Raw genomic sequence first — 27,826 nt, 5'->3', positions numbered from 1 at the left:
CCATAAATTCAGATGCATGGAAGGGATTAAGTCTGTAACTATTGTGTTTATAGGCATAATTTTTCAGCGGCATGTACTGTGATGAAGTAACAGAATCACTTAAGATCTTTATTTCTTGGGAATGTATCATAGACTTGAGTGGTTGATAAATTGGCCCAGAACTGCCGTGAGAAAGGGGGAGCAGCTGCATGCATACGCGCAAATCAACAGTTACAAATCTAAGGCTACCTCCGATTGCATCATATCTTTAGAGCGAGCAAGTAACTGTTGCCTATATACAGAATAGATCATACAATTATAAAATTCTCAATAAATCACGTTGATTACATTATATAATTCTATATTCATCAGATCTGATTGAGGTATTCATAATTTCAACAGCCTGTAATTTTTTTCTTTATTTTCTTCATCCTCACACTTTCATAAAGAATTATGTATCTAGATCTAAATTTGGTGGAGATAATAACCTAACAATGTCTGATAATTATGGCAAGGGAAAATAGAAAAACACTAGTTAAACTAGTTAAAATTTTATTACAAATTGGATCATGAATTGCAGAACCGAAGTGATGCCATCACAAAATAATTTTGCATTTCACTGTTTTTTAGACCACATCTCTGTGGGGCATGATAAACAACATTAACAACCATAATATGGTGGGAGTCAGTCAAAGGGGTCCTGAGATGTGACTCTGTGAATGACAACTTGGCCCCAATGTAAATTTGCTGGGTTCCAAATTTGGCCATATACTTTGGCCCACTAGGAACCAATATCATGTCATATGTAGTGTGTGGATTTTTTTCATCATGCTCTAACAAAATAAAAGTCATAACAGTGCTGCAATGCACTAAAAGAAAATAGATGATACCACATTTCGGTACTCTTAAGGGAATATGTGTTTTAAGACTTGTAAAAAAATATTATATAAAGTTTGGAATGGTTTATTTTGTGAAAAAAAAAGAAGTAAGAAAATACTTGAATTTCTTTTGTATGTAAAATATTTTAACAGTGTAATAGTTTATCTTGTATACAAAGATATATTAGTGGTGCAAATCTATCTAAAAAAGAATGATTACCGGTATTTGATTTGTTGCTCTGGGTGTTATTATTTCTGATTTAGTTTGGTTTTGTGTTATATGGGCAAAGAATTTCATGTGGTGTTTCTTGTTGTCATGCAACCAAAGATGTGTTTTTCAAGCATGTAATTAGTGGTATGGTGGCACTAATGAGAAAATTGTGTGATTAAATGGGATATTTTGTTTCCATATTTCCTTTTATGAATAGTTGGGGGGGGGGAACACAAAAAAATGTGCACACGTTTTTATCAATAATCAATAATCCACAATCCATGCTCTCACGATTGTATTTATGGCTTGGCACTGATGTACTTAAGGCCGTTCATAAACATTTTTTCGGGGGGGGGGGGGGCAGGACACAGACAAATTTGAAACTTGAAAGCGAGGAAGTGAAGCAAACCAAGTCTGTCATTTTGGTATTTTTAATGTGAAATTGAATGATTTCATGCACATTTTTGGTGAATTTAGTCAACATTTTCAGTAAAATTTTTTTCAAAATTTCTTTTGGCACTGCATACGGCCATGGAAATACAAGCTTTTACCGAGCTTCTTGTAATGCTTATCAGATTGTTTCATGTTTTAGAAGTTCAGGACTATAGCCTGCTTTTTACTTCATCATGGTATCATGATGATGAGTTATTTAAGTATATGAAGCAATGTATTATACACAAGTCATATGAATACATACCTCACACATTAAAACACCCCATACTCACATACACAACAATGTTCATCTCTAAATGTTCTTGTCATTTGCCAATTCATGACATTCCCACATTTAATTACTGAATTCTGCAATTTTTGCAAAAATTAGTTTCTGATTTGTTCAATTTGTCTTTTTTATGTGAGAATCTTTTTATATAGCAGCGAATGATTTTATTTTTCTAGGTATGTTTTTGTGAGGAACCTTTGTTGAAGACCAAATTTTGAGTTTTATTCCAGACTTTTAGAAGTGCATGTTAGCGATGTTTCCTAATTTACTTCCAGTTTCAAACTATAAAAACATATTGAGGTAATCATGCAGATTTGTGTTTATTTTTAAAAAATAGAATTGATAATTGTATCCTTGTTGAAGACATGAAAGTATTTCATGTTGCAAGAAACATATGATTTATTACCGGTATGTGTATGATTTGTATGATTTGTTATTTTTACTTGCCCATGTATTAAATTAGAGAAGCTTTGCCAATTACATTGAGGGTATTTGTTGAAATGTAATGTTAAAGGGACCAATTAGTTTAAATTAATTTATTACAGTATTGATTGGAACTCAAGTGTATCAATTTTAAGAACAAGTTCAATAAAATTATGCTTATGCTATTCCTAGTCTCATGTATAAGAAATTACTTTGTGATTACTTTTGCAATGCAGCTCATTTAATTAAAAAGAAAGCCAGCTTCAAATTTAATAAAACATCATTCATCTGATAAGTACTTAATACCTCATCATTTTTTTGTGAGAAAAGTGACATTTTCAACTCGATAATTTTATTGAACTTGCACACAACTACTGCAATCTTCCTTCTCACAAAGTTTGATTTTTTTTCTCTTCTTTTTTGCCATGTTATAGTTACATTTTGAAATTGTTATGCGCAGTAGCTGAAATGTCTTGCTCTATATATTTGTAATGCATTGTAGTAAAATGAAATGAAAGATCTATACAGAGAAAACATTATTACATCATGAAAAATAGATGATATCTATGTTTGTACTATCAAGTGTTACGTAAAGTTCTTGTTTTGTTCTGTTCTTATCGTGTGTACATTATATATGCCAGTCTACTGCAAAGTATATATATGTATATAAATTGCGATGTTGATCTACTTTTTCTAAGGTCACACAACATAAAAATGAAACATATTGTACTATGAAAGTTACTCCACCTCATCTATGTAGCCATTTTATACTTCAAAGCGTGCATTTTGGTAAGACTTGTTAATCTTGCAATGACTGCTTCTAGCGTCTTATGATTATTTATTATGTTTAGTTGTTTATTCTTTGATATATATATGATATAATGCAAAGTAAGAGGGAATACTAGATACAAAATAGGTTTAGGCTACATATGTACTGTACTATCACAACTATTATGTAGCGTCAACTCAGTGCTCAGAATATCTATTATATATATTATATATTACCAAATGATCGAATTAAAAAAGTACTGTATGAAAATCATAGTAAGGTTTCTTTGATTTTCTCTTTAGTAGTTTTGATAGGTATTGGGAAATTTAAAGGTAACTTGATGTTGGATAAGGGGAGAAAAGAAGTGAATAATAGATGATACAGAAAACCTTAAAGCAGGGAAGTCAGATCATATGAGGAATAAAATCGAAAGAAAGAGAGGGGGAGAAACAGATTGATGAAAGGGTGAGAAGGATTGCAAAGGAGGGAGACAAAAAAAAAGTGAATGAGAGAGAGAGCAAGCAAGAGAGAGAAGGGAAGGAAGAGTGCACAAGAGAGGGAGGGAGAGAGAGAGAATCAGGGTAGATGGTGCGGTTGCAAGTTATTGGTGTGGATGGAGGGAAGGGGGGGGGGGAGTGAAAGAGAGTATACATGTAGGTAGATTGCAAGGGTGGCATAGAGAAAGGGAGGGAGAGAGAGATGATAAAATAAGAGAGGTGTTTCACATTCATGTAACTTAATTCTATTCTCGAGCTTTTCACATATCCTTGCCAATAGATGGAGCACTTGGAGAAGTATGGAGAAAATATTTCTTCATCTGCAGTTTGTGTTTCCTATGATAGATGTATCCCTGTCTGATCTTGAACTAAATTCAAGTTTCATTTCTTCCTCAAGAGATCAAGATAAAATACATTAAAAAAATAGACAATATAAATACAATGAACATCAAATTTAAAGAAAGTGAGGAAGGTAATGGCCAAAAAGGAAGAAACCTTGTGTGAGGCCAACCCATAACAAAAATTGTACTTAAAGAAATATTAAAAACATCGTATAATCACAAATTCAATGAGAAAAAACATAACAAACAGACAAACACCTAACTAAACCTTAACCGAATGAGAAGGGGGGGGGGGGTCCAAAAATAAATCTAAGACTTAGACAATAAAAATGTTTTGTATTTCCTTTTAAAAACAGATACCGAAGGGCTTGATTGAATGTCAGAAGGGATTGAGTTCCAAATAACGGGTCCTTGATAAAATATACTGTTTTTGAAGATGGAAGTATTGCACTGTGGAATATGGATATTTTGGACATTTCTTGTTGAATAAGTATGTACTAAAATGCAACCATAAAGGGGAGGGGGGTATGGAAAAGATGAATCTAAATGGAATGTACATATCAGATCTTTCTTCAATGTTCCCCTATAGTTTTCTCCCAAATTTTGTCCTTTCCCTTGGAAGGCCTGGTGGGTGTTTAATAAAGTTGTTCGTAAATTAAGTGTGACCAATGATCATAATTGTGAACATCATTTACCCCAAGAAAAGATCACCATTCGTTCTTACAGTTGTTCTGAACTTACGAACAGTTTTATGAAATAGCCCCCTGGTGACTGTTATTCTATGGTGCTTCGTGGAAATCAGGAATCTAAGAATATTACTTTTCACATATGGCTTCTTTTCATAAGTTACAAATGAAATAAGGGCAAATTTTGTAAACAACTTGTAATTAAATAACTAAATATAGCTAAATTGCAAGGATGAATTTATAAATACAACATATAAAAATATTTTTGTGATTGAACCATATATTGTTTTCATGAAGTCATTTTACAAGAAAAATGATAAGGCAAATTCTGGAAAGGCAGAATACTCGTTTTATTCATCTATTCTAAATATTTCTCATTCACACATGAATCAAAAGCATTGGTGGCAAGGGGGGGGGGGTGTCCCCATACTGAATTTTGTAAAACAGGTTATGGGAGATAAGAGGGTTATGTCTGAAGGAATGCTTGTTATGTACAGCTTTTCTAAAATCTTACAATTCAATACTTTGACAAATTATTTACAATTAATGAGCCTAAAATGATTTTCATTTAGGAAAAACCTATTCACAAACTGCATATGTTCTAGGCTTTTAGGTGGGTCAGATAAATTATCACGAGTATTTAGTGTGGCACCCCCACACATAACCATTCAAGATTTTAATTTTTATTAACCGCTTTTTCATCCCTTTCCTGTATAGTGTGATTTTTTTCAATTATTTCACTCACTCCCTCGCTATCTCCTTTATCTCTCATTCACTCTCTCACCACTTTTCATCTTTACCATAGCATTGTATTCTTTCCCCTCCTTTCTCCATTTTTTTCCTTTCAATCTCTGGGCAATTCCATAAAATATGTACGTCCAACCCCCTATGAGTGGGACCTTCCTGAAATTTTCTGTCCGTTTTATTTCTTGCTCTTTTGACAGCCTGTAACGTTCTCAAAGGACCATGACTAGGTCAGTAAAAGAAGCAAGATACTTGAGAAAAATGGTGGTCAGACGTACAAAAAGGATCATTTTATGAAATTGCCCTTCTCTTTCTGAATCCACCAACAAACTCTCTACATTGTGAAAAATACTCTAAACATTTCTAATTTTTTTTTGTGGGGGTGTGTGGTGAGTCATATTCTCTTATGAGCATTACAAAATTAGCACTAAAAAAAGTTTAATTTTCAATTTTGCAAATAGTTTATTTTTTTAATGATATACATACAGTGCTCTGTTGCAGCCTTTTTCTCTTCAACCCCAATAATGACTATATTTATTTCATAAGCAGGTTATCTCTATAGAGAAGACAAATAAACACCAATTCTTGAACGCCATATACATTATACAGTCATTAAGAAGGGGCAAATACAAATTTCTTATGAAAAAATTCACATTGCTTGAAGCAATAAATTTATTATTAAACTTGGAACTTCAGACCAGCAAATTTAATATATTTGAAAAATTTTAGGAGACGGACAAGATTTAGTCATGCATCTCCCTTTTCCCACATAAAATAAAATCAAATACAATCTCTGCTGGACATTATAGAGACTGGTAAGCAGCAATGACCCTATAACTAGTACGAGTATAAGTGTATACCACTAAAGTACTAATGGTCAGTTTATCGGCTGTAGAATAAATAACTACTTTGGAATAACCCACATACCTTTTAACATTCTACTTGGAAGTGAATTCTTAATTTCCTTGCTGCTTTTAAATTGATACAATAAAAATTATACTTGCTTTATAGCACTTAATATCACTTATTTTATAAGAAGTCTTTAAGAACTCTACAATAACGCACAAGAAAAAATACATTATGGATATCACAAATAGATTCAATTATAAGACAAGACATTGTAGCAGTTCAGGTGAATACTACGTAAGATTTGATAATCTAAAATCTGTCTTTACAAGTTAACTTATAAACAACTATTAGTAGATGGATTCTGAATCACTAAAACAGTGATTTAGGAAGGAGGAAGTCCACCCTGACGTTCAAATGGTTTTAATGAAAAGAAACAAAAAACAATGAGAATAACATGACTGATGAAAATCAGAATCAGAACTTAGAATAACAGTTATCAACTTTAATTAAGTTTTAATGTGATGTCACAATACATGAATATCATGTATTATTAATCAGTATTTCATACATACTTGCACAAAAAAATTATTTTTGACCATCACAAACCACAAATTTATGTTGGGCAATTTATAGATTTATTAAAGTTACAATAACTGAACCCTATGACTTGGAACGCTGAAGAACAAAGTTGTTGATTAAAGCAAGGATAATTTTAGTAGAATTAAGAATTACAAACACCTGTCTACTAGTACTTCAACATAGACAAATATAAAGAATGAAGCACATGATTTCATGCAATTCAACATGGCACCAAACAGAAGTTACTAAACTCCGACATGTGATCTACACCCATCCACCTCCATCTATATGGCCTCATTCTACTCATACTATCAAATTCATTTTATATGGAAAAATTTGATGATAAAATACTTTCCCTTTCTAACCAAAATTCACACAAAAAAAATCTATATCCTGCATTTGAAGATTATATGCTTTAGGTTTGATCATTGCATGGACCTATTGTAGGAGAAGAATATTAAAGTTTCAATATGTATAAATTATTCATTACTGTAAACTTTAATTTTTCCAGACAAAATTTGTTTAAACTTTCAATTAGTAAATGCTTCTTTATAAGAATGCAAATTTGCAAATATTTTGTTCTATTCCAACAAGGTAGTCTCTTCATTTTACAAAATATTATCACTGAGGGCCCTTTGTCTCCTATCAGAAGATGAATCTTCATTACTTAAACCCAATATCTCCGATCCTCAACCAAATCCTATGAAGGGTTCATTTTTTATAGAACTATTTATAAAATCAAACTAAAATCTTCATCTTTTGAAGTAGCCATGTTTCAGTGTTTGTACATTCAATTGTTGATCAGATCATTTTTAATTGATCTACATGTATTTGATCTCTATTTTACTTCTTCTCTGCCTAAATGTATCTCTGAAACTTTTCATCAATTCTGTATTACTCTCTTCTATGCCTTATTTTCATTTTCTTTATCTTAATTAATTTCCAAAATGGAGTATCTCCCTATAATGCTGCATATCATGAATCAAATTACTTCTGGAAAGAGTTAAATAGCTGCTCTACATATTTTCCTGAAATCCTACTGCACAGCTGCTTGAGCCTGGAAGTACAGGCCAACATGGAGCAGACCATTATGATGTCACAGAATCATGACTGACATCTCTATTGCATTCAAGTGACTTTCACTGATCATGGTTCTGCGGTCTCATGTTGAAAAAAACTACCTTATGCACTGTTCAACATTTCTATTTTGAAAGATTTCTATTTTCAAACAGCTTTCATCCACTGCATTTCAAACTTCTTTGAAATCTGGTAGTTAAGATGACACACTGTTGTTAGAATGCAACTTTAGTTTGCACTTTAATATATATTTTCCTCTGAATCTAATACTTAAATATTGGAAGCATAAAAACCATATACACCATTGTATAAAATCTACCAATGATGTAAACCTTGCTATCAGTGGTAAAATCAATGGAAACTGTCATTTTAATTGAGTGATTTTACTATGGAAAAACCCATCATTTGTAGAATTACCTTTAATGGTCTTTTTCATGAAACAGGAGCCCAATTTCTAACATTAACTACTTCCATTGTATACAAAGAACATACAATGTCTTTCCACTGATGAATGCTGCTTAGAGTGCACTTGCAGAATCTATGAAAGGTTTTCAAGGAGACCAAATCTTTCAGGTAGGTTGAAGTATGTCCTCAAATACTTGGTTTATTGTTGATATTATGCTGCTGGTATTTCATTTTAAGAGCATTTAATCTGAAATTAGTTGACTTAATCATTAAGTCTTGCCAAGGAATAGCTTCCAAAGCATTTTCTCTCTGGTACACATATTTCTTATTCTTTGTTTAGATCCGGATTCAAGACTTTTCAAAACCTTGATACATCTTCTTCCAGATCCTAGTATCCTTTCTATCAGGGTCAAAGTCAATCCTTTACGTCAGCTAAGGCATTAACCTATTCACCACCAAGTCCTTTCATTCTATTCTGCTTAACAGGTGTCATCAAGACCCAATAGTCAGTGGGTTAAAATAATACTAGTCCTCCATCACATATAGAGCTAGTCAAGGCCTACATCAGTGCTCGTCCTGGTTCTCTTGAGGTTGGTCTTGTGGTCTCTGGTCCTCACCCCAATCATATCCTCCTGGTCGTTCCTCTTCAGGAAGGGGGTTATAGTTAGGATCCTCAGGTGCAGTGTCTAATAGTGTTTTCCTATGGAAAATACAAAGGAAAAGTTCATAAATACATAAAAGCTCTAATATAACACAAGAGAATAGATAATCATACAAAACACAAGCACACAACAGTGATCGAAGCGCTCCAATATCACACAGCATATATGAGCAACTATACAGAGATGACAGAATCCAATGAATTCATTCTTGCCTGTACCCATTTACACCTGGGTTTACAGTGATATATTGTTATTTGGCTGGTAAAACCTTTCTCAAATTGGAAATAAAAAAGGTGACAGCTGAGAAACAACTGTTTTTTGATGTTTTCAATTATGGCAAGGTAGCATCTTTGCATTGAATAAAAATTGTCACCTAATTCCTGTAAAGAACTTATTCTTGGCAAAGGAAGGTTGTGTTACTAACATGACTGAAAAATAAAGCTATTTTTAATAGCTCTCCTGTAGTTTTAAAATTTTGAGATACAAAGTTTTAACAGCTGATATATGGATTGACATCCTATCACAGACAAGTGACCACCAAAGAGTAGCTTCTTCAATTTAATTTTTTTTTATTAAATGCAATAGTCATCCATGCAATACACAATTCATTGTCTATTTCTGGCATTCATTACTAAGCTTTAAAATATGCACTCATTTTAGGAAATAGGATTAGAAGTAACAAATGTAGATAGAAAAAACTTCTGAGATAATGTAGATTCAGAGAATATTCTATATTGTGATTTTAAAATGAGTAACATAGACTACAGATATTCCATTTATAAAATCCTATTTATTGCATAATTAATCATTGACTTTGGGAAAGAGAAATTATTTGAAAATATATATGTACTTACAGTATACCGGGTGTTTTGAGAAGTTTGAAGCCCCCTCTCTGAGTTGGAAATACATCTTCTAAGAAGTAGTATATATGACCTACAACCATACCTAGGGATAAATCAATCAAAACAAACAATCTGAAGAAGCAATGTTCCTATTCATTTATGCTGCATAAAGGGTCTCTAATGAATACAAGTATTTCATATGCTATCTCCTTCTTAGCCTATGTTTCAGATCATCTGTTGTATGTACTATATTTGTAAATTGTAAAATATGTAAATGTTCAATCTATGCAATGTAACATCTGTTCAAGTACCTCACTTTAAATGAGATCTAATAGCAAAGATATACTTGGCCTATTATCACAAACTACTGCGACAGACAATATCAAATGACAGAACAAATCTTGAAAAAAAAAACAATAATGCTTCACAAGGTGTCACCTTAAAAGAAAACTTTTTTTTATAATTGTGTCAAATCTTGGATGTAAACTTGAAGCATGAACATCATCAGGCTTAGGCTTTGTCTGTAGCTATCCAAGTCACCATGGAAATTTGATTATCTGCAACTGGTATCTATCATGCAGATAACAGAGATTACCAAGGAGTGATTGAGGCATCCTACCAATCGAGATGTGTCTCATTGGCAAGGCTAGCAAACAAGGACATACTATATCCCCAACAAAAGAGATGCATTTTTAGAACTCAAATGTTCATTCACTGACTTTTGTTGAATTTAAGATGCAAATATCACATGTGCAATAGATTATACCAATGTTGCATATTAATGGGTGCATATATGGAAGTGTTTATAATTGTTTGATTACACAACATTCTTGACTGACCTGAACTGTTATTTGGCTTTAATTCTTAAAAGCTTATTGCTTTTTTATTTTTCAAATTTCCTCTTCTCATAATTATGTTCGTATCAAGAATTAAGCAATCAATATGAAAGTCCCACTGTCCAAGACGAGTCTCCACCATGACAATGCAAGCAACTCGGGACATATCTAAAACAAAGATTACGTTCTTAAACTCATCATTCACTGATCATTTGATTTGGGTTTAAACATTGTAGGGGTGATAGGTTATAACCATGTTGCACGTGTATGGGTGCATATAAGAATGCTTGTTTGTATGTCTTTGTTCTTGTAGTAAAATATTTTTAATTGATTAACTGTTATTCAAATTTACTTATTCTCGGGAACTACAGCTTTTCAATATGTTTTTATTGTGCTTATAGTGTATTTTTATGTCAAAATGAAATTCACTACAAGCATTGTCAGTTGATCAACATCTATAAGAACAGGACAACTTTCATCCAGTGAATGTTATGAAGTGCAGACATGGGTATCTATGAGCTTGTTATCCAGGATCATCTCATATATCATTCATATGGCAGAATACAAGGCGCCAGAGAATATTCAAAGATAAGACGAACCCTTCAGATGTTTACGGCGATGAACGCATTTCAAGATACCGACTTTCGAGACACCTAATTCTAAATCTCTGAGAACTCTTGGATGTGGAATTAAAGGAGACCACTCTTTCGGGCCTTGCTTGTCTCCATCCAAGTCACTGTTGCCCTCAGATTATACGCAATAGGCAGTTTTCAGGCTGTGACAGGAGATCTTCAGGGCTTGAGCAAGGCATCTGTCAGCCGCCCGGTGCAAGATGTTTTAAGACCACTAGCAAGGAGAGCCAATGGTTACATAAATATTCCAAATGAGAGGACATTTTACAAGAGGTCCTTCCATGATCTTTGTGGTATTCCGAATGTGGTAGGGGCGATTGACAGTACGCATGTTAGAATCAAAGCCCCCACAACTGACGAGCATCTATTCGTCAATAGGAAGAACTTCCATCCCATCAATGTTCAATGTATATGTGATGCCACTAAGAGATTTCTTGATGTGTGCACCAGATATTCAGGATCTTCCCACGATTCATTCATCTGGCGGAATTCTGCTGCAAGCGACATATATGAAAGAGGGTCAGACTACCTGCTTGGTGACAGCAAATATCCCTGGTGTCCTCATCTGCTCACACCTATCCTCAACCATACATCGTGTTCCGAAGAGAGATGCAACCAACATCAAAGAAGGGGCATTGTGCAATAGAGAGATCATTTCCAGTAATAAAATCCTGTTTCCAATGGATTGACAATAGTGGCGGAGAACTGCAGTATTCACCTGACAGAATGTGCACAGCTGTGCTCTACAACATCCGTATTACCAACATCTCCAACAATGTGGTGCTTGATGGCGAACTGAACAATAAACGATATTCAGATGTCTCCTGATCACTTGCAAGGAGAGCCAACAACTGTACATATATTCATTTTTAGTAACAGGCTCCTGAGACTATATGGCAAATAAATGCAACAAGTGAGGTACTCCAAGAAAGCTCAGTGATAGTGGATATCCCCTAAGCCTCCTCATTCAACATCAACCTGACATCACATTCCAAAGAGAGGTACTAACATCATTGGTGGGTGAATGACAGTTTTCACTGGACTGCACAAAATTTGTATGTATTTGTATATACACATATTCATGTGTTTTCCCTAAAATATATGAATACTGGTGTTATTTACCTCTTTTGTGTCTTGTTTATATTTGTGTGAAATGTATCAAATATGCTTTGAATCCTTGAGAATGTTTGAATATCAGAAGCGACGAATACTTTAAGATTCCATAATGTACACATTCATGAAAGAAATATTGAGTAGAACTCTTTTAAAATATTTTTGAACTGTTGCCCCACTAAGTAAATCTAGGTGTTTTTTTTTATAGTAGGGGGAGCTCATGAAACTCTTGCCAAGAGAACTAAAAAAAGACACAAGACACAAGAATCTGAAATGAAGCTTCTTAATAGTACAGAGAAGCCAAGGAGAACTCACAGAAGATGAGGTAAAAGAAAATCTGATAAATAGAAATATCAGCCAGATCTTATCGGAAGAATGAAAATCCCCCAGAATAGGGATACAAAATTGCTTATCTATTGTCTAAAAATGAATGTGAGGGCTTGTATTCAGACCAAAAACTATTTGTTATAATAAACTCTTTTACATATTGGTTTCTATGGCTGTCGTTCTGTCTACTTAATATCGAGTTCATAATTTTGTATGGTATATGCATTTATTACATACATGTAGATTGATTTGTATGATCATGATTGATGTTAAGGTGAAAATTGAATAGACGAACTTGAAACAATTTACAAGAAAAAACCCATCCAATCCAGAGAAGAATCCCATACAATTCAATGAATTAGTTCTCCTTAAGAAATGAACAGGCTTGCCCCCAATGTCAAAACTTACCTATTAGATCAACAATGATTGAATTTCCTAGTAGGACAGAGAAACCCAGAAGAACCCATGGTAGGTAAGGTGCAGGAAAGTTCATCAAACCAAAGAAGTTCATCCTAATGTAAGGGTTCCTCCTACTCCAGACGTAGACCAACATGATGGTGAAAGCCTGGCCAAGAAACACTAGGTTGACAAACAGAGCTATAATCTGGACTTACAGTGAAGGAAATAGTATGAAATTCAAACATGATCTGTGTCATGGAATGTATAATCATCGCCAGTATGAGTTATTTGTATTTATAGTATCATGTCTATTGGTGTCCCATGTATGTCATATGTGTTGTGCACTAACAATCTTTGTATGTCATGTTGAATGTTGACTCGGTCAAGGTTAATCAAACTCATCCCAACCTATGCTTGGATCGTCTGAAGTTTCGCCTTTTATGTTCTTGCGCAAAGATGCCTCACAGAAATTTTACAGAAGGGGAAAATCATCATAAATGGGCCGGGACCTTACAACATAACATGGGCCCAAAATATGCACACAAAAAGTAAGTAAATTGTCAAGAATGGGCCCTGATTTACACGATAACATATTTTCTATAGCTCAAAGTATTCTTACTTTTGTACGGGAAGTAGAGCCAGTCTAATAAGATATACAGGGCATGTATATGTTAATTTGATTAATTAGATGTTGTAGACTACTTGAATATTGTGCGCCGAAAATGTTACAAATACAAAATATGAAAATTATATTCCTTCTTATTTTTCATTACAGATTCAACGATTAGGAAGGGAAAAGACGAACAGAGATTTCGTCTCTTTGACAGCTGTATAAGAAGAGCTTGAGTTGTAGGAGAAATCAGGTGTCAATCAGGAAAAATACTTGGTTTGACCACAGCAACATCAGTTTTCGACGGTCAATATGCTTTACCCAAAAAGCGTCTTATCAACAAGCAAAACGCAAAACCTCAATATCAGTAGCAGACAGCTAATCTGAAAGTGAGACTGAGTCCAATTCTGAGTCTTTGGATTTAAGTGCTACCATTCCATACCATTCTTGTCTCAGCAACTGCTTCGACTTCTGCCTGTGCTGCTTCTTTGACTTCATCCTCTACTACTTCAACTTGTGCCTTAACTTCTTCAGTATCCCCATCTCTTTCTGGACTGGATCCTTCATCTTTATCGTACAGCAGACAAGTAATCAGCACTGCGAAAGAAACAGTGATTATTTTAACTATTGTCGAGAAGTTTCCCAGTGGGCTGTGTTAAACAAATTACACTTCGACCAAGCAATTGCAAGCCCAGGAAGAACAGTCGAGATCGACGAGTCCAAGTTTGGAAAACGCAAATATCATCGCGGCCGAGCTGTCGAAGGCCAGTGGGTCTTTGGTGGTATTTGCCGGGAGACGAAGGATGTTTTCCTGATTGCACTTCCAGAAAACAAGAGAGTCAGGGCCACACTTGAACCGCTCATCAAAAAACACATCAAAGCAGGTAACACCATCATTTCAGATTGTTGGAAAGCATACGATCAGCTCGGCAATGCCGGTTTCACTCATCTTAGTGTTAATCACTCTCTTCATTCTGTGGACCCTATCGCTAAGGAACACACCAATAACATTGAAAATCTGTGGTGGCAAATTGACAACTGAGTACCGGTATATGTGGAAGCAAGCTTACAGAGAAGACTTGTTCCAAAAGTTTGTTGATGCAGCGGAGGTGTACAAACCTCAGTGAGAAATAGTTGAGATAACTGTTTATTTCAAATTGTTTTACTATTTTATCATTAGTTCTCTCTATATGTAGATCTTAAGTATATATAAATTAAGGCAACAACACAATAGGAAAGATCTGTTTGAACCCTATGTAAAAGATGCAGATGAGTTAGGAGTTAAAACTGTATATACGTCAATGAAAAAAATCTGTTTATTCAAATTTTTACCACTTCTCCTGCTAAATAATAGTAATTTATGATTATATATTAAAAAATTATATACAGGTGTATAGATATTTTTACCCCATGTTTAGTTGGGGTGCATATGGAACACTTGCCCCTTCCTCTAATAAGGAGCTTTAAGCAATTCACAATAACAAAACGTTAACAATATGCCAAGTTCAACCGATGGTTTTCTTACTTGCCTACATGTAGCTTCATGAACAGTTTTTTCTTCTTATTAAGGATTCCTAACATAACTTTTTATGGATAAAAAACATGAATAAAAAGATGTTCATCCATATTAAAGCACATGTGACAACTCTATTTGAGGACCAAAGAGATCAAAACAATGATATTACAGTGCTTATTCCACTGACGAGGATACCCTGAGTAAATAAAACCAAATAAATTATATTATAGATTAGATAGATATATAAAATAATACATAGAGCTCTACAAATCACCAAACATTGCTTAAAGGATACAGTCATCAGGGTGCCTCCAAACAGAAACATGAAGAAAAAGTCTGCAGTGCGTCCACGGAATGAACCCTCCTCCAACATGCGACAGTATCGGTAGGTGAATATCATGTTGAAGAGAAAATTGAAGCCTATTGCTCCAAAGTACATGAAGTTTGTTATAAGCCTCCATACCTAAAATAAAAAACAATTATAAATTAACAGAATGCAGAGACAGGACAATTGATTTCATCAAATTAACAATGGATAATCTGTAACAATAAACTGTTGATTCACACAATATTAGCATTTGAAAGTTTGAAATAAACATAGGATTTCTATAATTCCAACTACACCTTGTGAATAGAACTCAAAGAGGAGACACAGAAAATGTAGATGTCGCAATGAAGTTTAATGGTAGACTCTTTTAATATCAGAGCAGTGTATTTGATTATTCAGCAAGGGCAAAAACCTGTGATAGGAATGTGGATCAATGATATAGTGAACTATTTTAACATGAAATGAATGCATCACAAATCAACTTTGGAATGTATTTCTGAATAGAAATTTTGTAGTGACCTCATGGGCAAGATTGTTCAAATGACCTTTACTTTCTGTCAACAATGTAAGCATGCTTGACATAGCCGGATACAGAAACTGCATAAACCAGGTGACTACACAAGCATATCAATGAATGCTTTATAAAGTTGTTTGCTACACTAGCTATTGCTACAAAATGCAGTGTGTTGTCAACTGTAAAGTACCAGTTGCTAATGGATGCATTTTTGCTTTCCAGTGGATCTAATGAAAAGCACAATAATAAAGATAACAAAGCTGGTGCTTACATTGTCTTATTGATCATTAAACCCCATGCCATTTGAGTATAAATAAATTGCTCGTGCGATCGTTTGGTCATTTGGTCACAATATATGTTGTAAGAAGTCGCATCATCATTGTGAAAGGGGCTTTATGTAAGTATTCTTCTGACCATGAAGAGAATGAAACTACAAACTAGTCTATTACTTATCACTGAAATCAGGAATGCAATGCCTACATACCAGACCCAAGCATCAAACCCCTTTGTCTCAAGACAGCGAACAATTTTGCTTACCAATTCAATAAGCATTTTTGGTCAGAAGAGAAAAGCTCTGTACAGTCCTATGTACCATTTCTTTTGTATTAAAAATGTGGAGCAAACTGCATTGCAATACCAGAAAATCATCCCCTCCAAATGTTGAATAGCTTGAAAATGGGGTATATTTAAAACCTAACTCATATGCACCAAACTTAATCTTTGCTGTTAGCTGAAAAATTGTTTTGGATAGGAAAACTTCAGTAGAAAAATTTAAGCGAATAAAACAAGATAATACAATTGAGCTAACAAAAGAAAAACAATCAGATTTTGTTAATGGTGAAATTATATAACATAGCACCTTTGACAAGAATAAAATCTTTCTTACCTCAAAATGGTTAAAAATGAGATCAGGGTTGAAGTATAACTGAAATGGTGATAAAATATCCAGTTGCTGCCAAGGCAAGAACACAAAGAATACAGATAAATAGTAGTAAATAAAATATCAATTTGCTGCACCACTACGGTACAACCCGTAAATTACAGTTTGGGGAAGAAACTCAGTTTGCTTCCAATCTATTATTGCTTTTTGATACTATACTAGACAAATGTCAGAGTAGTTGTGTCTCAGAACAAATTAAAAAGAAAACTGACCAAATTTCTACAAGCTCTAAAAACATGTAGGCCTATATACAGTGCATATAAAAAAAAGTTTGCACTATGAAAAAGCTCTGGGAATTAAAAAATATACAACATGTTGTTAATTTTTTCAAATATAATCTTGGGTTTGGGTCTCATCTATCAATTGAAAGTAAAATTTTTGACAAAATGTTACACTTGTGAGTGAGCACTGTCCATTTTTGTAAAGCTCGCAGAAATGCCTGTATTCACGCTGTGTCAAGGGCAAAGGGCGAAATCAAACTTACCCTGCGAAACATTTCTCATACATTTCCCTTGCACTTTTAGTCAATTGAAATAAAACGGATACATTAAAGCATTTTGCAACAATTTTGCCACCCAAATTGAAATGTCAACATTTAGTAAGCACAACCCTTACCCTTTTTGTGCCAGCTGGATCTGAGGACATAACTAAATCTGAACAAAAGTTTATATCAGACATCTCCAGCATTTTTTCACTATTAAAGTTTTTATTTAGGTCGGTTTCCATTTCATTTTTCATTTAATACTTGTTTCTCCACACTTTTTCCAAGCTTGAGAATGATTAACAAAATGAAAATCAAGCCTAAGCCATTTCATGTAAATCACAGCTCACTATAAGCAAATATCGTCACAATGGCCTCGGTGTGTGGAGGAGTGGGGTGGGGTGCAATGCACTCTTTGAAGTGTTTTGGGCAAGGAAACAAGTTAAAAAAGGTAAAAGATATCTTCAAATCAATTTACTAGCTAAATTCTAAATCAATTTACTAGCTAAATTCTATGTGTTATTCATGATAAATGTCTACTTTTGTTTGCATAACTATTTCAAAGTTCTGCGCAAATCATTTTTCATTAACTTTTCAAAAGTAAGTGGTGCTCACTCAAGCGTAAATATTTTTTGACAGTTATATCGTCATTTGCTTAAATGGATCTGTACCAATGTTAAAATGTGGAAAAATCTTCAGGATATTACAAATATATAATTTTACAGGATTTTTTCTAAGTGTAAACTTTTTTTTATATGCACTGTATAAGAGACCCCAGTTTTCCATTTTCTAAAATGTTAATTCCATGTACTTTGATATTCTAATCTAGATACATTCCCACGTCTTAATGATGATAAAGTACTTGTAAAGAGTGAAATTAAATTTAACGTAAGTTTCTTTGAAGATAAAGCTTGGCAAGCACATGCTAAACACTGCAAATAGGTTTGATAGATAGATTTTTCACTTTTGCCACTGCCAAATTAAAAAAAAAAATTATTTTGCTTAGACTGTTTTCCTCAGAACTGCGTGATCCAATGAAATATTTTTGCCTGAAAAATGGTGTCTGGCATGAAATTTCATGTTCTTCCTGAATTCCAAAATTATTAGTTTTAAGTATATTGCAGAAATGAGGTATTCTAATTTTTGTTTGATGAGTAATACCAATAGGATATAGATTGATTTGAAAATTGGACTGGTACTCACCACACCCTCCCCCCGAAAAAAAAATTACATAGGGGCTAGGGGTGATTTTGCAAATGAAAATGCTCAAAAGAGCCATGGAAAATAGAAAAATGTCAAAGCTTAATTGTTGCAGATTTAGGCAGTAGGTTGTGAAAAGTAGCCCCCAAAACTTAAAAAAAAAATATATATATTTTTTTGGCCTGCTCCTCCCCCCAAAAATGAATAAAGGGAAAATCAATAATGAATCAGAATTTCTAAACAAACTTATCTACGTACCACAGCTAATGTTGTAAGTACACATGATGTACAATATAGTCTGGTAATAGGAGGAGTCTGCATGTACTCCTGTTGAACGGTTTGCATCGCCATGTGTATTTCTTCTTAACCTTTACCTGAAATCAAACAGAAGAATTTATATACAGATTTAACTAATTCAAAGTTAAGACAAATGATACCTTTGCTAAGAATAACATTGTGAAGAAAAATAATGAAGTTAAGAAAAGTAAAAATCTATGGTCCCTGAAAGAATGATGATTAAATGATTACAGTGCGTCCCAAAAAAACTATACACTTTTGAAATGGCTGCCAAATAAAAAATTTAGCACTTTGGGGAAAAAGACTTACATATATGGAATGCCAATAAAGTAAACTTTCAAATGACACTAAAAAGTCAGAAAACTATTTATGCTTGAGCGCGCACTACCCACTGAAACAAAGGGTATGAAAATTAGGGTTGGCTGGAATTAGCCTTCTAATTTATGTCAGTTTTTGAGAGGCAAATCCTTTCGACATTGCAGAGTGAAGGGCATTGTGATAAATTAATGATCAACCGCGACCAGTTTGGTTGGTTAAGCAAATTTTTATAAATTATTAATTAAACTTTAGTGCATGAGTGAACACGAATTACACTTTTGGGGTAGCATTTCAACTTTATCACTTGGATCTCTTTTGGGGCAGCATTTCATCTTTATCATTTGGATCTCTTTTGGGGCAGCATTTCATCTTTATCATGTGGATCTCAGCAATGTGTTCATGGGAGTCAGGAGAATAGGGGGTGAGATTAGGACTTAAGTTGGAGAAGTAGGTTGATGGAATAAGGGTCAACAGAACATTCAGCCCCCGCCCCCTCCTCCTGTTGAGAGACTGATGGCTATTGTCATGTACGTGTGAAGTCCAGAGCAGAAATTCTGAATTGGGGCATCAACTTTTTCCCATCAATCATTAATCATCAATTTATCAGTAAATTAACTCAATCAATGTGCAATGTGATCAATCAAACGTTCATTTTTTTCAATAAATTATTTCATTAAACATCATAATCATTAAATTTCTTGGTAATCATTCAATAAAAAAAATTGACCATCGGCCACCGGTCACTTGGCAGTTAAGTTTTTAATAGGTTACAATCCGGGAAGTGAGACAGAGGGGGGGGGGGGCTGGGAAATGGAGGTCGAGAGGGGAGGGTACATATGACTTTTAATTGTAAAAGGACAAAAAGAGGAATGCCCTTTTAACCTAGTCTTAGCATACCTCGCCCTCTTGCTTTTAACAGGTACCATCACATTACGCTGACTCTCACGAACACACTTCTGAGGTTCACACGATGAATATGCTACACTGAAATTACAATAACTGTTCACTCATGCATTAAATTTCAATTTAGTAACTTATGTGATTCGCCTAAGAAACAAAAAATTATCTCACTCATTAATGTAGCTTAGCAAGTTCCGAAGGACTATCCACTCAAAACAAGTGGAATGCCTCTGGCCGTCTCACCTGCATCACGCGGTTTAATATAGCAGCAGTGCTGACTTTGAATACTACTCTAACTCACACAAGATGTTCAGTGATACATGGTTACTCTTATGTCCACTTTTTATGAACTAGACCAATAAACTTACAGAGATATGATGGTTATTCAACAAAAAACCCCAACATGGCCAAAGTTCATTGACCTTACATGACCTTTGACCTTGATCATGTGACCTGAAACTCGAACAGGATGTTCAGTGATACTTGATTACTCTTATGTACAAGTTTCATGAATCAGATCCATTAACTTTCAAAGTTATGATGGTAATTCAACAGATACACCCAATTCGGCCAAAGTTCATTGACCTTTGACCTTGGTCATGTGAACTGAAACGCGCACAGGATGTTCAGTGATACTTGATTACTCTAATGTCCAAGTTTAATGAACTAGACCAATAAACTTTCAAAGTTATGATGGTAATTCAACAGATACCCCCGATTCGGCAAAAGTTCATTGACCCTAAATGACCTTTGACCTTTATCATGAGACCTGAAACTTGCACAAAATTTTCAGTGATGCTTGATTACTATTGTGTCCAAGTTTCATGAATCAGATCCATAAACTTTCAAAGATATGATGGGAATTCAACAGATATCCCCAATTCGGCCAAAGTTCATTGACCCTAAATGACCTTTGACCTTGGTCATGTGACGTGAAACTCATGTAGGATGTTCAGTGATACTTGATTAACCTAATGTCCAAGTTTCATGAACTAGGTCCATATATTTTCTAAGTCATGATGACATTTCAAAAACTTAACCTCAGGTTAAGATTTCGATGTTGATTCCTCCAACATGGTCTCTAAGTTCATTGACCCTAAATGACCTTTGACCTTGGTCATGTGACATGAAACTCTAATAGGAAGTTCAGTAATACTTGATTAACCTTATGGCCAAGTTTTATTAACTAGGTCCATATACTTTCTAAGTTATGACGTCATTTCAAAAACTTAACCTCAGGTTAAGATTTGATGTTGACGCCGCCGCCGTCGCCAAAGCGGCGCCTATAGTCTCACTTTGCTTCGCAGGTGAGACAAAAACTGTAAGGCTAATTCCTGCCCAGCCTAGCTGAGTTTAGTCTCTCAGGAGGAGAGAAGCAGGGGGGGGGGATTGAGATGGAGAGAGGGGTTGCTAAATGTTCTGTTGACCTTTATCCCATCAATGTACTTCACCTACCTAAGTCATATTACCTCCTCTTCTCCTGACTGTCATGAACACATTGTTGAGATCCACATGATAAGGACAAAATGCTGTACTAAAAATTGCAATTCATGATCACTCATGCATTCAATTTCAATTTAATAACCCAATGAATTTTCACAAAAAACAAACTGATCACAACTGATCTTTAACTCACCAAATAACCCTCAACTTAGCAAGTACCAAACAAAAAAACTGGAAGAAATTGGAAGGCTAATTCCGCCCCCCCCCCCTAATTTTCATACCCTTTGTTTCAGTGGGCAGTGCTCGCTCAAGCATGAATAGTTTTCCAACTTTTTGGTGTCATTTGAAAGTTGACTTTATTGGCTTTCCATTTCTATAAGTCTTTTCCCCAAAGTGCTACATTTTTTATTTGGCAGCCATTTCAAAAGCGTATAGATTTTTTTGGGGGGATGCAATGTAGAGTCATTTTATCTAAAGCAATTAAAACATTAGTTATGTACAAAAAGTTTACAAACACTGATTGTTATCTCTTGTAACAGGGCTCTAAATCTACACGAGATAGCTTACTGTTGAGAATATTTCATTCCATTATGTCAGGTCACAATAGAAATAGTTTTACAAGAACATATTTCCATTCATCGCTGTTTATTGCACGCATCTTGTGTTTTTGATCTTTGGGATCCACCTGTCACATTTCAAAAGCAAAATTCAATGTTCTCCTTATAATCATGAAAATTTGATGTAGAAGTAGATGACACAAATGTTGCATGATGAAGAAGAAAAAGAACAAGAAAATGAGGAGGGAGGTATGATGGTATCATGATATTCAAGGACCTTGAAGCAGCCTAACTCTATCGAGCCTCCATTCTCTGCATCTCTATAGCCTCATCGCACTAGGGTTGTTCCTCTGGCATACCCTTACAGACACTTCTCCCTTTCCTCTCAGTCAAGTCAAACAATTACCATAAGATGCTCTTTAACCTAGAAGATATTGATACTGCAACAGACCTACTAAAACCAAAGAAAGCACCTGATCTTCTCAGAACATATAAAGTCAGACCCAACCATTAGGCTCTTTCTTCTACTGCAATCCTGTCAGTCTTTTCTTTTCCCAATCCTTCTTAGTAACACAAGGGGTAACCCATTTATGGTCTATCAAGATATTGAGGCATTTTCCTCATCTTTTCATCAAACTTCTGGAAAATATTCAAATTTTGTCTTCCAAGAATAAGGGTGATTCCATTTGACATAAGACATTATCCAAAAATTTATATTGGCTCTATTTCAACTCTGGCTCTAAATTTTCTTTCATAACTCATATGGAAGTTCATAAATACAAAGGGCGATCATAGTTAGCCCCCCCCAAAAAAAAAAAATCTTATGCATTTTTCATATAGGAAAATCTGAACTACCGAAATTTGAACTATTGAGATCTGATGCAAGTTATGTGAAATGATCCCGATCTACATGTATATAGTCCACTAACATGAATATTCATGAATTGAACTGCGGTTTCCATGCATGCGCAATAGCAATATTTTGAAATTGGCAGTGAATTAATACCTGTGAGGAAACTGTTACTGGCTCTAAATCAACGATTTTGAGACTGAAAGAAGCGTGGAAAAGTTAAACTTTGTGAAATGTAGGAATATTACTTTTTGTTATTAAAGGTTGTGTTGTTGCGCGAGTTTCATGTTTTATACATATTTGATCACACCTTTGTCACTCAGAGTATCAGAGTGAGTTTTGTACCTTGATGTTCTGGTAGGTGTAGCGTAGTGTAGTGGTAGTGGAGTGGAGCCTACCCTACACGAACATCACTGTGTCTGTGCACTAACACTCAACAGGCATGGCAACACCACTCACCAGACTTAAAGGGATGCTCCGGGCTGAAAATTATATGATTTAAACAGATAGAGAAAAATCAGACAAACAAAACACTGAAAATTTGATTAAAAGCGGACAAGGAATACCAAAGTTATGGCATTTTAAAGATTTGCATTATTATGGTGAAACAGTTCTCGGCATGTCATCAGGAATATTCAATGAGCAAATAGATGATCTCATATCCCCACTTGTTCTTTTGCATTTTATGATATGAAATCAGGTTTATTAAAAAAAAAATTACCAAGAACTTAAAAAATTGGATTGACAACTGATTAAGTGCATTAGATATTCCTTGCTCGAACTTCATTATAAAGGAGACACATTGTTAACACTTGTATGAAAAAATGAAACAATCATGTAATAACATAAGAAAAGGGAAAGTGGGGATGTGACATCAGTCCACCTAATGAATATTCATGATGTACATATAACTATTTTCACAAATATTGGTTATCTTAAAAATTCAATAACTTTGCTATCTGATTTTGATGAAATTTTCTGCATTTTGCTCTGTGAATTTTACTCTATTAATTTATGGTGGTGTGACCTTAATTTGCGCTTTACCTAATTTTGGATGTTGTTTGAAGGTTTGCATGGTGGCATGTACAATTGCTGATGTGGTTTACGGTACACCATGTGGAGTGTTATAGAAGCAGTGGATAGAAGAAGAGAGGAAGTGGATAGGCGAGAAAGTGGAGATTTGAGAATAGAGTATTCTTTCTTGAGAATAGTCCTGAAAAGGACTGTAAACCAGAAGGAATGTTGAGTGAGAACAGCTTGAGTAGTAGAGCTGATGAGGAGATGCTGGCTTGCGTCGGCGAGTAGAGATGATGAGTAGTAGAGAGACTAATTTTGCACACAGTGGAAAATCTCTGACTTTATCTAGGTAATTAATATCTTGAAAAAGTGACATCACCAACAGAACAAGCGACCGGAAATTACTCAGTAGGATAATGAAGGTAAGGTCTCAAATATTGGCAAAGCATCAGCGAATTTTGTTACTTTTTGCGTACACTCCGAGAAAATCCGATCTTCTTGGAAAGCATCACAGAATCGTCAGTTTGCAAGCAGATGTCTCCAAATAAGTAAAATGTGATACCAACCAAATTTATGGCATTTTAACCTCCATCTGATAATTATCTTACCTTTGTCTGCTTTATTTCTTTTTTAAAGCTTTGCAAAAGATCGTGTGCAAATTAAGGTCACACTTTTTATGACACTTTTTCACCCTAGTTCGCACTAGTCGATCACCATGGAGCTTTGAGATTACGATACAAGTGATACCCTTGACCTACTTTATAAATCATTTGACTTTGCATAAATTTGGGATCTAGCTTTCCATCTGGTATTCATGATTTTGATTAATTTTGTGTGAACTGTGAGAAATTTTTGATTGAAAATCAACTTTTATTTAAAATGCAGGGTGACCAGACGTCCCGTATCCTTCCTGCTTGCCTTTTTTGTTCCATCTATTTTTATTTCCAATCTTTCTTTTTCTGATCCTTTCTCACTCTCTGTTCATTTGTCTTTCCTTCTTTCTCGATCTTTCTTTCTTTTTTTAAAGTTCCTTGTTTTTACTTCCTTCATTCTTTTCTTTGCTTCTTTCTCCAAATTCCTCCCCCTTTTTTATGTTCTTTCTCTCCCATTATTTTTTTTACATTCTCTCATCCCTTCATTCTTTCCTCCCTCTCATTAATTTATCCTTTCTTTCTTTTATTCTTTATTGTATTTTTCTCTCCTGTTTTCTTCTTTCAAAGAATGAAGGAAACATTTTTCTTTCCTTCTTTAATATTTTCTGTCTCCTTTGTTTTCTTACTTTCATTTTTCCTTTCTGTCCTTTATTTTTTTCACACATTAACTCCCTTCCTTCCTTTTATTTTTATTCATTTCAAAGAATGGCAGAAACCTTTTTTCTTTCTTTCATCCTTCTAACTTTCTTTTAATTTTTCTTTTTCCTTAACTTTATTTTCTTCATTTGCCCCTTCATTTTTTTCTTTCTTTCCTCTTAATTAATCTCTTTTCTTTCTCTCCATCATTCTTTCATTCACCCTCCCTTCCTTTCTTTGTATTTTTTGGCAAGTCTAACATTGTGTAGCCTTATTTGTTGATTTTTTTGTTATCATTATGACCTTGCTCAATCAATCCACTCATGCAGCGTGCTTTGTCGATTCTCCCGTATTTCATTTTGTGAAATCTGGTCAACCTGCAATCATGCCAATTCGGAATTAGACTTGTGTCCCTCTTACCCAGCTCAGGTCTAGTCTAGATCAAAAGCTTCGGTCTCTGTTAATAACAGAGACCGAAGCTTTTGATCTAGACTAGTTATGTTGGTTGTTCAGCTGCTAGCTGAACTTCGTTGGCTTCACTCACCAAATACAGAGACCGAAGTTCTAGCGCGATATGTATAGGGGACTCAATGACTATATGTTTATAAACAAAGTTCGGATAAAACAGGGAAGTGAAGTTGCATGACAGCCAAGGTAAGTCACTGTTTTTGTTCCTTTGAACTTAATTTTTCCCAATTTTTGGCAATTAATGCCAAGAATAATTTGCATTTCGGTCGTGTTAATTTTCAAAACTTTGATTCATTATTAAAGACAAAATTTGAAGAGCCCCAGCGGGGGGATTTTGCATTGTAAGTCCCCTAATGGTGGCTGCACGATAGCGATGTCTGCCTAAACTAGCTAACTGATAAGTGATGAAGTTGATTGAACTTCATTCAACTGAGTGGAGAATTGGCTTGCCGCCGACTTGTCTGTTTTGTTGACTGAAATTGTGAAATTGAAAAGCAAAACAAATTAATCGTAGTCATAGTTAATATCGAAAGACGAAACAGAGCTCTAGATTAACGTTAGATCAACTTACAAAATTAAACTGGACTGCTACTAGTACAGGCACTGGCTTGAATCTTAAATTTTTGTTTCACCTAAAGCCCGGGAGCTAACAAAGTTCAGTCGGCGGATCGGAGCTAGCTTGTCATGCATGCACAGAAATAGGCCCAGTTTCGTACACACACGTCAGCTTTACGCAGCTGATCCAAATCGGTGAAGTAAGCAATTCGATTAATCACCTTGCTCGAAAGTGATATGTGTCCATCTAAGTACGTTTAATGATTGATGATACATAGCTACAAAAATTAAGAATTTCGAATAAAAAATAAATAAGTACAAATAAAAAAAAATAACAGGGCGGAAAAAAGTATTTTTTGACGAATATAAACACATAACCTTTTTCCCCTTCTGAATACATGCAGATAAAATAAATGACAGAGCCACGTTCAGATAGGAAGACCTCCAAGGAAATTCCGTGAAGACCTCGAGTGACCTGTAAAATGAGCCAGAAGTTTTAATTGAGGGGGCAAATATGGCGGATGGGCAATTTAAAAAAAAAATTGCAGCCTTTTTAATACATACATATAATTTTGCGATAGATTTTAGTAAAATATTTAGAAAATAAAATCATATTTCACGTACCCCGGATTTTTGACCCACTTTTTTTCCTTTTTTCACTGAACCCGGCCTGTTCCATAATTTGGGATTGTGAAAGAAAATTGGGGTCCATGGCCTAAAGTCACACCAGATTCCTACTGAAGAAAATCTTAAGAATAATAGAATACTGAAGATCTTCATCAGAGTGGACATATTTCTTCTGTTTTATTTAATGAGAGGATTAAGATCTAGTGGGCCAATAATTCGAACGAAATATCAGACAGTGCTTATGTAGTTTAATGATCCATTAAGGTTATGCTTTATGAGCCTACGCATAAAAATGAATAAATAAAAATAGGAAAAATATAAACAACCCAATTATAAACACTGAAAAAAGCACCCTCCTCTTTAACATAGCTGTGAAAAAACCAAAGTTTATTCTTCTAGGCCACCGACGGATATGGGTCTACAGCACTGATGAGATCAGTGGTCTACAGGCTACAGATCCTCTACAGTGCGTATCAAAAAAAAGTTTACACTTTGAAAAAGACCTGGGAATTAAAGAATATACAAAATGTGGGTAATTTTTTCACATATAATCTTGGGTTTGGGTCTCATCTATCTAATGAAAATAAAAGTTTTGACAGAATGTTACACTTGAGTGAGCACTGTCCATTTTTGTAAAGCTCGCAGAAATCTGTTTGCGCAGAAATGCTCGTTTTCACGCTGTGTCAAGTGGAAAGGGCGAAATCAACCCCCGCAAGCAACCTTACCCTGCGAAACATTTCTCATACATTTCCCTTGCACTTTTAGTCGACTGAAATAAAACGGATACATTCCAGCATTTTGTAACAATTTTGCCACCCAAATTGAAATTTCAACACTTAGTAAGCACAACCTTCACTCGTTTGTGTGCCAGCTGGATCTGAGGACATAACTGAATCTGAACAAAAGTTTACACCAGACATCTCCAGCATTTTTCACTAAGTTTGTA

At 34.7% G+C, this 27,826-nt stretch overlaps 1 protein-coding gene across 2 annotated transcripts; it reads right to left on the bottom strand.

Annotated features, from left to right (window-relative positions):
• Positions 1-6,579: 6,579 nt before the first annotated feature.
• On the bottom strand, positions 6,580-26,406 carry LOC121409062 (derlin-2-like). Of its 2 annotated transcripts, none has more exons than XM_041600858.1 (7): positions 26,270-26,406; positions 18,818-18,933; positions 16,825-16,890; positions 15,392-15,559; positions 12,980-13,175; positions 9,676-9,766; positions 6,580-8,859 (listed from the first exon to the last, which is right to left on the bottom strand). In XM_041600858.1, exons 2-7 carry the CDS (start codon positions 18,908-18,910, stop codon positions 8,724-8,726), a joined length of 750 nt encoding a protein of 249 aa, XP_041456792.1. In that variant the 5' UTR covers positions 18,911-18,933; positions 26,270-26,406; the 3' UTR covers positions 6,580-8,723. The 2 variants fall into 2 exon arrangements, with proteins under 2 accessions (XP_041456792.1, XP_041456793.1); XM_041600859.1 differs by lacking the exon at positions 26,270-26,406 and adding an exon at positions 23,270-23,287.
• Positions 26,407-27,826: the final 1,420 nt, after the last annotated feature.

The sequence above is a fragment of the Lytechinus variegatus genome, chromosome 2 (assembly GCF_018143015.1).
Source record: "Lytechinus variegatus isolate NC3 chromosome 2, Lvar_3.0, whole genome shotgun sequence".
Lineage (NCBI taxonomy): Eukaryota > Metazoa > Echinodermata > Echinoidea > Temnopleuroida > Toxopneustidae > Lytechinus > Lytechinus variegatus.
The sequence above is the reverse complement of the archived record's forward strand: the minus strand, read 5'-3'. Positions and strand labels throughout refer to the sequence as shown.

Bases quoted from the DNA above. Each gene is read 5' to 3' on its own strand.
- LOC121409062 (XM_041600858.1), bottom strand. From the start codon at position 18,910: ATGGCGATGCAAACCGTTCAACAGGAGTACATGCAGACTCCTCCTATT. The intron at 15,560-16,824 runs GTAAGAAAGATT...TTTTTATTTTAG, and splicing joins TCATTTTTAACCATTTTGAG to GTATGGAGGCTTATAACAAA. The intron at 13,176-15,391 runs GTATCCTTTAAG...CTGTAAGTCCAG, and splicing joins TTGGAGGCACCCTGATGACT to ATTATAGCTCTGTTTGTCAA.